This window comes from Pogonomyrmex barbatus, unplaced genomic scaffold (genome assembly GCF_055798465.1).
Source record: "Pogonomyrmex barbatus isolate J1 unplaced genomic scaffold, ASM5579846v1 scaffold6, whole genome shotgun sequence".
NCBI classification, from domain to species: domain Eukaryota; kingdom Metazoa; phylum Arthropoda; class Insecta; order Hymenoptera; family Formicidae; genus Pogonomyrmex; species Pogonomyrmex barbatus.
In genome coordinates this window covers 5,628,360-5,645,348 of record NW_028297160.1, presented here as the reverse complement: position 1 = coordinate 5,645,348, position 16,989 = coordinate 5,628,360, and the positions used below count along the sequence as shown (strand labels likewise).

Genomic DNA, 16,989 nt, shown 5'->3' with positions numbered 1-16,989 from the left:
TTGAGCATCCTCCGCCCGTTCAGGGCGGGATCGCCTCCGCTAGAATGCTCGAGGAAGTGTTTACTAACGAGATTTTTGAACGCACGAGTAAACAAGATAGGTGTGGGCTTGACGCGATTTCCGCTTTGCCGTCTAATGGAACGAAAAACGCGCTCGATGCCTTCCTGATTCAGTCTCTTCGTATAGAGAAAGGAGACCTGGTGTTCTTTTAGCACGTCCCACAGTTGAATAACCGCATTGATCGTGATCTGCCAACGATCGAAACACTTGATCGACTTAACATACATGCCGTTTCTGTCGATTATCTTGATCGACTTCAGAAAGTCGAGTATCTGCTGTAAGAAGTTCATCTCGTGCGTATTACCTGTGAAAGCTTGTCCAAAATCTTTCGTATTCGATTTAGTCGATGCAGAAGAGTTGAGAATATCAAACAACTGATCAAAATTGTGTACTAACTCCATCGTTCCGATCGTTTCCAATGGTAACTCACCGGATGCTATATGCGTACTCAGACCTGCAGCTATACTGTTACTGAAAACTTGAACGGCGTACTTGGTTTCAATCTTTTGACATCTGTTGGGCTCAAGGTGGCCCACAGACAATTTAGGAGCCAACGGCAGTCGCATCTGGCTGTCGCGTCTGAAGAAGAGCTCGATATCCGTCCATGAAGCTCTCTTCTCACGAAAGCGGAACTCGTGATCTCTGAACACGTTTCTAGTTACTCTCATTAGTCGTGTAACATCAAAAATATAAAATACTTTCTCATCGTTCACGAGGAATGATGGACGTTCTGCAGAGATCGCTAATAACCGTGATAATCGTAGGAATGTCGGTGATGTATTGGTAATCAAAGCGTGGACAGTTGCACCGATGTTATTCAGTTTAATTATTGCCTGGAATATCAGATTTTTCATGACATCGGCGTGACATGTACCACTGTGGAAATAATAAGCAATAGGCTGTTCCCAGTCACTGGCCAAACTATGTGCCATCATCACCAAGACCTTTCTCGTTAGTGTGCGCCGCTTCTCCATACCGATGTCATGGAAACCAACAATTCTGTCACGCGACAAATTATAGAAGAGATGCGGCTTCAACTGCATTTCACTCACACTTAGAGAGCAACGTCTCTCCGCTGGTGGTAATGACTTTATCTTCAAATGCAACGCATTAAACACGTTGTCATTCAAGCCAGGTGGTATATCCCAATTGCGGATGTGTCTCCATAACTGACGCACAGTAGGCAGCAAGCATAATGACCGGTAAAATCTATACGCTCCTGACGCCATGAAGAATAACTTGAGTGCGAATTGCCTATCCTCAAAGTTCTTTTTAGCCTTACGTTTCTCGTAAGCGTTAAGACAAGCCGAGACCATCAGGGCAGAATTACGCGGTAATAATTCTGTACACGCCGCTTTAAATTTATCTACGTTCATGCAATAATCTTCATTGTCCATGTTGAGTGTTTTCCTCCGCTTCGCCTCCATACTATCAACCTCAGGTTTCTCCAGTCGTTTCTTCCCACGGAGAAAGGAGTCGACATATAACCACGCGTCTGGTGTTTGCGTTGAAATGTTCCAATGTTTTCTTTTTGGTGTCCTGTAACATTTAACAAGAAATTTTAATTTTTTCGTTGAATTAATATTTTTATACTCTTTGCTTTAATAAAGTAAGATTTTATTAATAAGATTTTATTAATATTAATCTTCATTAGATACCTATTGTCATTTTGTTGCGTTGCACAAACCGACATTTTCGATGGCGTTGTTGATTCCAGAAAGTCCATCGATGTTAAATCTATGACATCTCTATTAAAAAATTATTTTTTATTAACATATAATTGTTTAAAAAGCCACTCGATCATTTATAGATTAAACAATGTAATAATTCGAGCTAAGTAACAAAAAAACAAGATAATACGATGGCATTTATATTTATAAATTTAAAAAGAAAAATCACTAGACATTTAAAATCCTGTCTGTTGAGTAATACTATATCTATTGTCCTGTTCATTTACAGATTATTTTTTTTATTTAAAGAATGATATAAGCTTTTTAAAAATGCAACTTACGTAATATTGCATTTTTCTTCCTTTGAAGAATTTCGCGATAGTGTTGATATCAAATTCGTACGAACTTCTTTGACAAATTTCTCTGTGGTAGAAGTATTCCTACAATAACCGAGTACTTTTTAATATTTTAATCTTTTTGAAATATTATAGATAGGTGACTTCATTAGCATATACTGATTTACATATAATCATTATCATATCTGCAACTCACCTATTATTATTTTCTGACTTCATTTCCAACAATGCTGTCTGAGTTAACGATACATTTCTGACAAAGGTTAAATATATTATTTAACATTTGTAACACATATGTAACATTTGTAATAACTTGCAAATTAAAAACCAAACACGGATATTAATGTGCAAACAGAAAATTTAAATTTACCTATCTTCATACATCTGTTTTACAGATGCTCCCGGAAAAAGAGCTTGCATCGGTGAAATTATAGCTGTATCACTATATAAAAAATGTTTTTATGCAATAATAATATAATTAATCATATTATGTTATTCTTAGAAACTCACCTTTCTTCGGGTTCCATGGAATGTGTTTGAGATACTGCAGATTGTGATAAATCTGTAGATACATTTCTAAAAAAATTGTATTATTTAATAATTGTTCTATTTTTCCCAATAAAATTTTCTCGAGGAAAAAAATTTAAATAAAACTTGCAAGCTCACCTATTTCTGCTTTCTGGTTTCAAAAATATAGTTACGAATGAAATTGGTTGAAACAAGTTCGCAGATTTATTACTATGAAAGTAAGAAACAGAGAATTAAATTTTCAACATTTGTTTAATATACATAATTTCAAAAGATAATAATTTTATTTAGAAACTATATATAACATTATAATATGTAATATAAATAGTAATCGAAATATATAAATATTTACTTACTTATCCATTGGTAATGGTTTTAAAAATATTGAGGGTACTGCTTCTTTGCTTAGGTAAATTCTTCCTTCTATATTCCGAAACATTTCTACTCGAAAATGTAAATGGCATAGTCGATAGTACTGGTTAGCATATTCTGGTCCCATTGATATTAAATCCATTCTATTGCATGCTTTAATCCATTCTAGCCATCTAAAATTATATGAATAGTAAGAAGATAATATATAGTATATCAACTATGAAATAAATTTGAAGATAGATATATTTACTTTACATACTTTATATAAGTTCAAAAACAATCTTTTGAGAAAGATTTTCAAATTTAGTGTGAAAAACACAATACCTTTTCCTATCTTTTGGAAAGCGAAAAAAATGTCGCTTCATTATTTTTATATTCACCATACAACCTGGTGCAGAGCACCAACGAGTGTTAGTTTCATCCATTTTTTAACAAAATATTGTTAATTTTATTGCAATCAATCTTATATCTGAAAACCTAGAGTAAAAACCTAGAGTAAAAATAAATATAATATATTTATTGCAATATTACTAATTTTCTATACTTTATATATTAAACAAGATATATTTATATTCTTAAATTTTGCTTATATTTTTCATAAATAAATATAAATATATATTTATAAATCCTAGATACTAGTTGTTAATTATTTAATGTATATAACACATGTTTAAATTACATGTATTTAATATAATTACTAATTTAATATAATTGCATGTATATAAATATATTTTATAACTTACGAATACAAGTTAGATTCTTATGCTTTAACATTAATTTTATTTTGATGTTAAGGCATAAATATCTAACTTATGCTTAAACTCTATATTATTCATTCTATTGATTTTTAATCTACTGAGTCTAGTAATTACTTTTATCTTAAGAATCTTATTTTAGCTACAATAATTTTTTGTTTTAGAATAATTTTATTAAAATATAATAATTTAAAAAAAATGTTTTTCACATGACAATAAGATATAACAGAAGATAAAAATTTGATTAACAAAGATTTCTAACATTGTACTTTAGAAATAATAATAATAATAATATAAATATATACAATAAATTTTATGAAAAGTATACTTCCATCTTTTTCCTAACAATCCATATTATAAAAGTCTTTAGATACAAAGAATAAGAAATAAGAAATTAAAAATAGACAATTAAATTTTCAATATATAGAAATTCATGCTTCAATATCAATAAAAAAAAACCCAAGGAATCCTTTCATTAATAAAAAATCATATTCTGTATTTTTTAAATTTCACATTATTATTATTATTATTATTATATCAAATCTCAAATTCAATAAACTTTCAATAATTTCTTGTTGTAGGAAATTTGTAGTTTCTCGCCTGTTCCATATACATGTATTATACAAGATTATGTAAAATATCTATAAATTCTTAATAAAATTGCCTCTGAAATTTACAAATATATTTTTCAATAAGTACATTTTTACATTTGTAAATTGCATTTGCTTTTCGCCTTTTCGTATCCTATTCTGTCTGTCATAAAAGGATTTTCAAAATGAATCGGACAAGCATTTCACAACTGATATATTCAGTTACTTCGAGCAAGAAAGATTGTGGTCTCTGTGATATTAACGCATGTGACAAATACTTACGAATCCGCTCGTAATACGAAACTCGATGCACATCAATTCTCATATTCCTTATTTGCATCATGTCGCTCTACTCGGGTGAATTTTTGCACTCTACAGCTCATGCTTCTTCTCGGGCGTAATTCTTGATAAATAAAGAAGAAAAACGATCCGTCAAATTACGTTGTTTTGAATCCCATTGTTTGAACCTCAACTCGTTAAATTCTGTATTTTTGTATGTCCCAGAGTCGAACTGGAAACATATTCGCATTTCAATGGGAAAATGAGGGAAAAAATTTTAGGAAAGTTACAGAGAAAAAACTATATACTTCTTGACAAAAGAGAAACGAGGATTTCGCGCGACACGACATGTGTGAATTCGTAACAACGGTTAAAACATAATATATAAATTCGATTGGTTGGCAATAAGCATACAGACAAATCCACCGACCAATTATCGTTTGCATCAAATACATAGCGATTCTGAGATTGGTCCTGTCTCAAATTTGCGCACGTGTAAGGACAAGTCACGACCTGAATATTTTATCTCGATGCAATCCACTTGGCGCTGTTTTAAACCATTTTTTGATTAATCGATAAAGTTCTTTATTCCAAATAATAAAATAAAAATTTTAAAATATTTGTAGAATGGATCGTTTTGTTACTTTTTTTTGTCATTTTTCATTAAAAATTATGTTGCTATTAAATTCGACGTTCATTTATTATTTTTATACATTAATAAATAGCAAAACAATAGGTATTTAAAAAGAAAAATACAAAGCCAAAGCATCTTAATATTCTTACTTTATTTGAAAACATTTTTCTAAAAAATATGCCATATAAAAGACTATAACAAATATTTTATTACTCTATAGTTTTGTTTTATATATATATATATATATATATATATATATATATATATAAATTTTATTACTCTATAGTTTTGTTTTATATATATATATATATATATATATATATATATACACAAATAAAATATGAGCTAATACAAAAAACTATATACACTGAGTGACTAGTAAATTTTTATCTATGCTATTATATGTACATATAACAAAGTAACACAATTATGGCATAAAATCTGTCTTGTACGTTCTCGTACTTAAAAATATACTAAACTTTAATGTAGCATCTGTAGTAGGCTCAAGTACTATTTCATCTTCGGTAGTCCAACCAACGGCATCCGTATCTAAAAGCAAAAAAAATATTAACAAGATAATATATCAGATAAAAAAAATATTACACATACTTAGATCGCTGATGTTCATCGCAGGCGGTGGAGAAAACAAAGTAACACGCGTTTTCTTCAAGAGCTTACTCTCTAAACATCCCAGTTTAATCAGCATCTGCAAAAAAAAGTTACTTTTACTGAAACTATATGCATTATAAACTATTTGCATTAGAAATAATATTAAAAAGAGATAATGTTAAAAAAACAAGTTTCCGTAATATTTTTTCCTATGTATAAAAATTTTACAATATTTATTCAATATAAAATCTAACAAAATAAGAGTTATCGTCAAAAATATCAAAAGTTAAAAAATATTAATTTATAAATTTATAGAGGAATGAAATGAACCTCGAGCAATTCACGTGTATGGAATGGTTGTAAGGCAGGCACAAATTTACTTTGCGCCTTTGCCATCGTGAGCCCAGGATGAAGCAAACAGTAACTCAAAACCGCACCTAACATTCGATCTAAGACTTTGCGATTCAGCACACCATCTATACGTATCCATGGCTTTATGGCGACTTTTACTTCTTCGGCCGTTCTAAAAAAGAAATAAATCATCAATATCACTTTGGAAGTTATATGATAATTTTTCTCACTATTCTTTCCTGATACATACGTAAAATCCAATTGCTGTGCGGATTTGTACACATCTTTTTGTGGAAGTAAACATGTTTTCTGCTTTCTTCTTCTTATACGTGTATCATTTTCCTCATTGATTTCATTATCTTCCTTTTTCTCATCTTCGTCGTTATTTAAATCATTGTTCACTTTTTCATCTTTCTTTTCTTTCTTATCTCCTTGCGTTCCTGATGACGTTGATGGTATTGCATTATCTGCTTCATCTGCAATGTGTTTATTATTAAATTTTAAGAAGCACTATAGATAAATAATTTATTTCACAATTCAATACATTTAAAGATTTTAATTTCTGTATATTTTTATTTTTTAAACTGTAATATAAAAAATATTGCTGTAATAGTAAAATATAAAACACGAGTGCCGATAAAAGTGCGATTAAAATAATATTAAAAAATATAGGTCCCTTTATTTATATATATATATATATATATATATATATAAAATATATATATATATATATATATATATATATATATAAAATTTCTCAATGTCATGACATAAAATTTCGTAATATCGAAATATATACCTTACAATATTTATAAAAAATTAAATTTATGCTTGTTTATAAATATGAGATAAAAATTCAATAAAACATATAAAATAAAATGAGTATAGCAATATTACGGTTTTTATTCTCATCTTCTTTGGTATAGACATTTGTATTTTCTTCCGTATCAACGTTCGTTTCAGTTGTTTGTCTTTGCATTGTGGCGTATATACTGTCCTTGAACGGCACTGCAGCTTCTTGTTCAAGACGATATATTTTATAGGAATGAATTAGCCAGGAATCGGCGAAACGATGATGAATAAAGCGCGGTTTGATAACGCCGGAGCGTACAAATATATGATTATCTATTAAAAACGAAACGATCTTGTACAAATCCACTCCTTGCTCCTCGAAGAATCTATCCTAGATAAAAAAGAAAAAAGCAATGTTATAAAAAAATAAGTTAGAAATATTCAATGTTTTTAGAAAAATTTTTTATTTAAAATGCGAAAAATATTAATTGCTAAAAGATAAAATAAATAAAATAAAAAGATAAAAGACAATAAAAAAATTTTTTTTTCATAATGATAAATTACTAGCAACTCTTGTGGGCAGGCGCCTATTTCTTTCTTCTCTTGGACAAATTCATACACCGCGTCGACATGTTTCCAGTCGATTGTTATTTCCTTTTTCATCACAGCCTCATTTTTATAGTTTGCGTAAGAGATACCGTTCTTTGGAATAATTGCAGTCCGATTTATCTCATCAAGAAAATCATTTACAACCTCGAGTTTTAGAGGTATTAATTCCTTGGGCACCAAATGATCTTTAAAATTCTCAATATCGCTTATCGATGCCGCCGACAGTGATGTCATGTCTAAGTTATAGAACATCTTAAAGTTATTAACGACGAAGTATTCGTGTGCGTGTTGATAGTTGTCGGCTATCGTGAGATCCTTTAGCTCTTTCCTCATCCTCAACATATCTATTCTGGTGGACTTCGTCTGAACATCGTTTGTATTCTTGAGCTTGTAAGAATTAAAATAGCTCGTCTCAGGTAACATATTTTTAATAATCTCACTGACACGTCGAGGAACCGAAGTCATATCGGTAAAACTGTCCGATTTCATCGAAGAAGCTATAATTAAAACAACAATTTGTTTACAGCATTTTAGAGAAAGTATGAAGTTTGATTGGAAATTACAAAATGTAGTAAATCAAATGTAGTAAATTGACTTATTTGGGAATACTGAATACTGAAAATTATAAAAATAAATAAAAATATTCAGACTCAAGCATTTAAAATAACAAATTTATAATTTTTAGTTAACATTTGATAATTTGAGACAACATTTAATATAATTCAATGTTGTACAATAAGAGATAATTAGAAGAATACTTAGAAGAATAAAAATTCTTTCTATCACATATTTACAAAAATATAATACCTTCTTCCTCCACCTGTTCTTTTAATTCATTTATTGTTTCGAGAGATTTGGAGGAATCCATAAGTGTTTTATCAATGTTTTCATCTTCGTCCTCTTCAAAAATCTTTAATTCTTCATTCTCATCAATGTCTTCGAGATCCATCGAATCTTCAGAGTTTAATCTTGCTCTTTTCAAGCATTCTTCTTCGCAATCCGTAGAATCCTCTTCAAAGTTGGCAGATCTTTTTCTTGATAAACGATTTGTACGAACTTTCTTCCCACTCTGCTCGGAGGAATGATCCTTCAAATTCATCTCGTCAGGTTTAACACTTTCGTCGAATGGTCGAATCTCCGCTGTAGCTTTATTTTGCTGAGATATTTCTTTTTGAATTTCTTCATGTTCCTCGGTCTTAAAAATTTTTGACATCGATTCTTCAGGATCGTCATTTTCAACAGATTTCTTCCTTTTCAAAGAATCTTCCTGTATTTCATGCAAAGTTTCCGTTTCAAGTTCAGAAATTCCGGCATTGTGAGCATTAATGTTCCCATATTTAAAGCGATAAAGTCTTGTCAAAATATCTTGATATCTTTGAGCAATCCTAAAATAAGTCTCATCTTTGCCTTGATGTCTCGCATCTAACATAATGATTTGATCCGGCATCTCAATATCAAAATCAATTTGACCGCGTGCTAAAAGATCATGCATTACAGTAACAATACCGCTGGAAACTGGGATTTCAATACCATTAAATACTGGTTCTTGTTCCTGGGAGACATCGATATTTTTATGCTCAGAATACCATTCCAATAATTTCATAAAAGCATCGTAAGATTCTTTAAAGACTTCGTAATTCCATTTGGTCTGGAACTTATACATATAGTTGATACTTAATTGATACTGCGAGCTACTCATTGGCATGTAATTGCCATGTTTTTTAATAGCTGCTAAGTGGGGCTTTTTTATAGTCACCATCTGGTCCGATCTGATCTTATTCATTGCTTGTTTTAGAAGAGTTTCTGAATAATTCTGGTAGACCTTTAACAAAAAAGAGCTATTAATAAATACCAAAATCCAAAATTTTTTGTAGCAACAATTAAATTTTGAAAAACTAAGCAATAATATAAAATCTACATTAATATATTATGTTATATGAGTCGCAAATGTATTAAATAAATTCTAAAAATAAATGATATAAAAAAATAAAAATAAAAAGAGAGAATTTTTTATTACATAATGTTTGTTAAACTGAAGAAAAATTAAATGTCGGTTTTCTATTATCAAATATATTATACAAATATATAAAGATTTAATTATAATTTAATTTTCAAGATAAATCAGCTTTAAAGCATTATGTTTCATAAATAGAATATTTAATACATTGATTAATCATACCATGAAAAGCTGATAAGCCCAAGAACGCCTATCCTTTCCACAACACATAGAACTATGAATAACAGAATTGAGAGTCGCTGAATGAATGTCATTCAGACTTTGTACATCCTTCGTGAAACCTTGATTATGATGTGGCTTCGTCGGATAGACTACTTCGAAGAGGAGATTAAATGCCTGAACGGTTTTTGGCATCATCATATGTTTTTGTGGCTTGATTTCGGCGATATCATAATATTTCTTAATAATATAGTCAACGAGCTCCTTGAAAATCTCCGTCGCTCGCTTCTCATATTCCGCTGAGCTTGCACACTCGCTCTTCAGCCTCCTCGTCACGTCGCCGTATCGTCTGTCGATGTATGGGTCCTGCTTGATCTCCTCGACGCCCAGCGCGACGCTGTTCATCGTGCGTGACTGTCGCAGCATGTACATTAAACGACGCTGACAAGCGCGCGATGTCTTATTTTGCGAATTACAGGAAAACATACGCAATACATCCCGCACTGCTGTAAAACCGACGATCTGCTTGCGTGGATTCGGTGACAGATAGGTCGTCGCTACCTTACACACCAATAAAATGTTGTCTTCATGTGGTTCCCACTCCACTCGCAATTTGTTCATTCGCTGCATCGCACGATAGTCGTCCTCGTCATATTTGAGTTTCCGTACGCTTTGCTTCCGTGGCATTACGCGTCGTACGAAGGATTTCTGTTTGCTAGATTGATGCGACGGTAAGGCCTCGTTTTTTCGTCCAGTAATGTTGAGTTGATCGCGCATTTTCTTCCGCAATTCAGATGCGTAGACAACAGGCGGCGGCAACGGTCCTGAGACCTTCTTCAGACCATCATACTCTGTAAATTTGACTGGCTTTACTTGAATTTTCGATAGATGTAGATCTCGCTGACCTGTGCTGGATTTTCTCTGATTCCTGGCCTGATGATTTATAAAAAAAACATTCAATAAATAACATTAATATATTCTATAATATAAAATTTGATAAAGGCACATTGACGAATAAATTAATCGGATAGATTTATACATTTAAAAATTTATACTCTGAGCAAAGATATATGTTAATATAAAAACATTTATTATAAATTGCCTTTTGTGTAAATATAGCAATAGTCTAAAGAATGTAATGTAATCATTTATGTAATCATATAACCATTTAAAATGTGTAGAATACAAAGATGTTCAATTTCATTTTTACAAAGCAACTAGCATATATGATTTTTTTATTTTTTTACCTGATGTACATAATAGTTGTTCGACCAGTTCCAATTACGTTTCAAATGTGCAAAGAAAGCAGAATCGATACCAGCCGCTCCTTTACGATCTCCGGGAACCGCACCGGTATCTCTTTCCGCTGCTTCTTTAGGCGTGTGTGCTGCAATCGCCTCTATCATAGCAGTTTTTTTACTCAAATCTTCAAGTAAAATATCCTTGCCATGTACAACCAATCTGCCACCAAGATGTGTATTAACACAAATAGACCACATATCACACCAGTATGTTTCAACGACCTGCGAAAAGAAATATCGTAATGAGATATTACTTTTTTTCTCTCGAAATTGTTAAATTGATCTCAAAAATGTATAAATAATATCTAATAAATATTTTTTATTTATTTTGTTTAAATAATCTCGATTCTTTAAATAAATATATATAATTTTCAAAACTATTTTTAATACCTAATTTCCAATACCTGTGTGCGATCGAAGAAATATTTAGTCACCGGATATGTTCTATCCTCGATTTTGTGATAGCCTGCCGCTGAAGAGGTTGTGTCCATCAATTCTGTGCGCCGGTTCATGTAGATAAATACTTGATCTTTGTCTTTTAGCCGCTGCGGACCAAACTGCACTAGACCAATGTAACCTAATCTAGTTATTGTATCGTGGATATTGAATATATATTTCCTCGCATGCAAAAGAGTATTGCGTATAGCAACCTAGAAAGAATTGTTGAAAATAAGTCTTATTAACAAATAAACTCACACTATTAAAATGGCATTGATACAGCTTGCCTTCAAATTCTCAATTTTCAAAGATTTAAACTTATATTTAACTTTTTGATCAAACTCACTGGAAGATTCTTCACGAGGTAATGTTTTCTGATTGGATGATTTAAATAGTGCTCCAAGTCCGGAATCATAAAATTAATGTTATGTACTTTGGCAAAAATTGACAGGGGCATCCCTAAAAGAACGTCACACATCAATGCCCAACCCTCAGGCCATCCGTTATGTTTGGGCAAGGGTGGAATGAACATCTTCCAATTTATTTCAGTACAATAAATAGTGCTAAATTCCTGAATGAGATCGTCATCAATTTCGTAACCATTAGACCTGAGAATCTCTATTTGCTTTTCCTGAGATTCACTTGGATTGCCAGGATGATCGTAGACCAAATAGAAAAGCAGAATGTGCATCGTTCGCATTCTAATAAATTTCGGACAGAGACCATAATATTTGCCAGCTTTGGGATCGTACTTGCAGTTTCCGGAGGGTAATGTAGCTGCCGTCTTGTTTAGCTCTTGCAATTGTTCCTTAGAATCCAACAGCTTGTCTTGCTTATCCGTCATTTTCTTCATAAGCATTTTCCCCCTCTGAGACGCTAACAAACAAAACTTGACTTTCGCCTGCTCGACGGCTGACTTAATCACGGTATGATCGGTATCAATGTTAGGATCGCAAATAAAAGTCAAGTTTTTTTCGCGACCGTTTGCGCTTAAAGTCAACTTAATATTCTTCACCAGATTATCCTTGGCGAGTTTTTGCAGCAGTCTGATGAGAGATTTTTTGTCGATTTTTACATCGTAACCCTCTTTGTCTTCCTCTTCGCAGATCATCTTCATGAGTTTCGCTGTATCGTCGATCACTTGGTGTTCTTTCACTGCCTCGATTATCATGTTGGCACGTCTCAGCAATCTAAATAGAAGAATAGAAAATCTAACAAATTATATCTACAATAAAAGAATCTAAAAACTGAAAAAAAAATTAAGATTTTTAAAATACAAAAAAATATATCTAAAATTATAAAAATATAAATTCTATATAGACAAAATAAAAAATATATAAATTTGTAGACATGTGATAGATAGGAGATGTGTGTGTGTGTGTGTGTGTGTGTGTGTGTGTGTGTGTGTGTGTATCTTTGTATGTTTAACTTATATAAATGGATTTTAAAATAATTGTTTCTAACAATATCGATATAGTTTTTTTATTTGTAACTTACTTATATCAATAAATATAATGTAATATTTTATACAAACCTATATGTAATACTAGACGAGTTATTTCTCTTCTTGTTTTGAAAAACTTCCATAAAACCAAAGACTTCGCTAACTTTTCCAGTACATACAGGCTTTTGCATTGTCAAATTTGTTTTTATATTATTATAAAATGATGTGGCTTTGGCATCATTAGCAATTTGTTCCATAGATGTTAATGAATCGTTAGGTTTCACATGTTGCTCCTTTACGTTAGTATCAGAATTCTTTATCTTAGTTAATGAAAACCGCGATGTAGTGCACTTGTATTTAGATCGAAATTTTAATAATTGATACTTATGCAAAATTCTGTTGACAATGTAAAACAAATTCTTCAATTCTGTTTTCTTTCTAGCACAATTTGCATCTATAAATTTATCTTTTTCTTCATCTTTATTTTCATCGACAACCAGTGCATCAATATCAGTTTTATCAACGTAATGATCCGAACAAGATTTTTTATTTATCTGATCGTTTTCGTGTTCCATAGAATGTTTCTGATTTTCTGCTTGTGAAATCGTTTCGTTCTTCAGATTTTCTTCGTTTTTATTGGTTATTGTTTTAGTAAGCTCTTTAATTCGATGCATTTCTTTATTAAATTGCTTACTCATCTTACTATTTTTTTCGAATTTCTTCGATACATATTTTGTGATTCTCTGCCGACCCATGTCATTCATGTATGTTGCAGTAATACGCGCCTTTACCAAATTCCTCAGAAATGATCTAGCTTGTAGTTTGGTCAAACCCATATCCTTTCCCAATTTAGCTGGAAATTATTATTCAAATTTTTTAATTTTTGCTCGCTTATGATTTAAAAGATGAATAACACAAATATATTAATTTTGTAATACTACACTATAATTTAAATATTAATGTTTCAAAATAACATTCTGAAAAAAAATTCTAAAACAATTGCAAGAATGTAAAATTTATCACTAACCTTGAGATACACCTTCTACTTGATTAGCTTCAACAATACTGTTTGCTTGCTGCAAATAAGGAACGTTCAATTTATGATTAGAAGTATCTATTTCATCGATATATTCATCGTCTTCCTTCTCATCTTTATTCCATATATCAGCAATATCGACATCCGGATACAACACCTGTACAACCCTAATTTTTTTCTCCTTCGATGGATCCTGTTTTTGTCGCCACTCGTTTGGTTCTGCGTTAGGATACAAAGTTCTATACGGCACGCAGATATCCGTCTTCACGATTTTTTGAAAGAAGGAAGTTTTAAATAATTTTTTGATAGAATTCTCGATTCCAAGCTTTTTCTTGATTTCATCATATTCAGCTACGCCGTTTTCCTTGGATCGCAAAATATCAATCACCTGTTCTGCCAGGTACAGCATCTTTGGTTTTCGTTCTACGTAGAAACGCGTCAGATGCAAGAGACTGCCACTGCCGCAATGGCCGGCACTCTTTTGATGGTGGACCTGTTTTGTAATTAACTTATGCTGGAGCAAAAATTTTCGATGATAAAACAAAGTCTTTGGATCCTCTTTGAGCGCAGCCAAGCTGAGTTTGCCTTGAGTAACTTCGCCATGATAGCGAGCTCTGCCTACTCTCTCCAAGAAGCAATAATGCATAATTGTCAGTTCTAATGTTGGACTGACATTGGCACTCATTAAAACTTGTGTTCTGACTGGCTGAGAGGCTACAATAACCAGGCTTAGACCATACTTTTCCGTTACTTCGTCCAAACTTGCATCCTTTGTATCATCTTTGATATCCTTTCTTGTGTAATATGTAGAGCAAGATCCCCTCACACCTGTCTTAAGATCTTGAATAGGACAATGAGGATAAATATCTGGCGGAACGTTTGGCTAAAATAGAAAAAGTAAAAAAGACTTAACAAGGATATAATAAATTAGAAAACAAAACAGAGATCAAATTTAAAACTAAAATATATTTATAATTAGAAAACACATTTATAGATCTTCTCACGACATTTATTGATCTTCTCACAATAAATTAATAAAGATAATTTTTAATAAAATATTTTGTAAAATTTTACAGAAAAAATATTTTATAAAACTTATATACATATATATTAACCAGGTATATTAACCAGGATTAGGAAATAACAATATTATTTATAACGCTGTTACAGTTAGATTATATCCATTACTATTTTTAGGAAATAGTAAGGAATATAATCATTCTTTTTATTATTATTTTGCATATGTATAATTATTATGTTTTACATGAAGAAGACACAAGCAAAATCTAAAAATAGTCTTTAAAATTTAGTAAAAAAATAATGGAAATTATAATGTCGCATTATGTTTTAGAAAGAAGAGTTAAATTAATTTTTTTCAAGTAATACAAAAATAATGAGTAATACAAAAATAATTTTATACTCTTGGTATTAATAATATATTATACATACTTACTGGCTCAAGTATAATGCCAAAATCAGGATTTACAAACTCATAACGATCAAATATCTCAAGTGGCTCTCTGGGTGTCTCTAATTTATAAAATTGAAAGTCCTTAACTTTTTTGCATATTGACCATACTTGTTCCATGAAAGGCTTGGGAAATGGTAACGAATCATGAAATCTGTTTCCTAATCGTAGCCACAATGCTAAAAGAAAAACAAAGAGATATATAAGATATCAAAACAAATGGATTAAAGATGAGCAAATAATATCAAAGTATCTATTAAAAATAAAATACAGAATCACTATGTATCTAAAAATAACCAATAATTAATATAACAAATTTATAGTAAAAAAAATTAAAACTATATTGTGGTAATCTATGTGATGTTTCATATATAATATTACAATTACAACATAACAATGAATCAAATAATAACCTTGTAAAGTGATGCCATCCAATCCTTCCAAAGCAACCTCGTCGATGATTGACTCCACTAAATTGCATGATGGATAAGCCATATTTTATTGATAAGATTAGAAGCAATATATCTAAATAATAAATAGTTATTTTTTGAACACTTTGTACAATAAAAAATTCCAAGATTCTTTTTTTACATTGTTATGTAGTATCTTCAGCCTTCAAATTTCAAATATGTGACTTATTTATTTTTTTTTATGCTGGGTAGGAAGTCTATAGTGCCCTCCCCCCTTTTTTTTTTAATTGGTGTTCTCGGGAGAATTTCAATTACGGATAAGTGCTTTCAACCTCTTAAGCTACAGCACAGGTCCTCTATCTTCCCTTATCTCGTTTTTCTTTCTATTAAATTGCTTTTAACTCTTTAATCCACTTAAGCATGAGGTTTTGCCTCTTAATTCGTGTATAAGTTTCCACAAGAAATTCTCAAAAATTTGTGAAACAATATATGGGGCCAGGTTTAAACCCTGCTATCCTTCGATTATGAATCAAATGCGTTAAGCATTGAGCCACACGTCGCCCCTTTGTAGTGCCTTCAACTTCCAATAGGTTATAGCACAGATCCTCTTTTTCCTGTTATTTTATATTAATTTCTAATTATATAATCCAGGTCCTCTTTCTCTCCTTTCTCTTGCCTTGGCAGGTTTCACTTTTTCTTTATCTTAACAAATGCAATACAAAAATTTTTGTGGTGACAAAAGACACCCCATCCACTTAACAGTCCGAGAAGGACTACTTTTTAACATTAATCTATTTTATGTTAATACGATAGTTTTATATGAAATTCGACATACTCAGTAAATGCAGGCTTTCAAAATGTAAACTCACTGACTGTCATTATAAATAGAAGGAAAAGAGAAAAAAATTGATATCCAAGATTTCTAATACGGTGCATAACACCAAATTAATCAAAACATGCGCGTTTATTAACTGCATGGATGTAAAAATGTATAGATAGACACATAAAGTACCCGAAGTCTCGATCCACAATAGGTGATTTCAGCCTTAAGCCATAAGAAATTGACCAATCATAATCGATTATTCTCCTATTCTTCAACTATGATTCGGAT

At 31.2% G+C, this 16,989-nt stretch overlaps 1 protein-coding gene across 1 annotated transcript; it reads right to left on the bottom strand.

Annotated features, from left to right (window-relative positions):
- Window positions 1-5,544: 5,544 nt before the first annotated feature.
- On the bottom strand, window positions 5,545-16,828 carry LOC105424240 (general transcription factor 3C polypeptide 1). The gene is made up of 16 exons (XM_089082387.1): window positions 16,060-16,828; window positions 15,882-15,993; window positions 15,454-15,647; window positions 13,992-14,883; window positions 13,055-13,817; window positions 11,867-12,710; window positions 11,487-11,732; window positions 11,029-11,304; window positions 9,785-10,714; window positions 8,413-9,427; window positions 7,561-8,102; window positions 7,102-7,387; window positions 6,455-6,680; window positions 6,184-6,376; window positions 5,854-5,950; window positions 5,545-5,793 (listed from the first exon to the last, which is right to left on the bottom strand). The coding sequence occupies exons 2-16, from the start codon at window positions 15,961-15,963 to the stop codon at window positions 5,672-5,674; spliced, it is 6,708 nt and encodes a 2,235-aa protein (XP_088938513.1). The 5' UTR covers window positions 15,964-15,993; window positions 16,060-16,828; the 3' UTR covers window positions 5,545-5,671.
- Window positions 16,829-16,989: the final 161 nt, after the last annotated feature.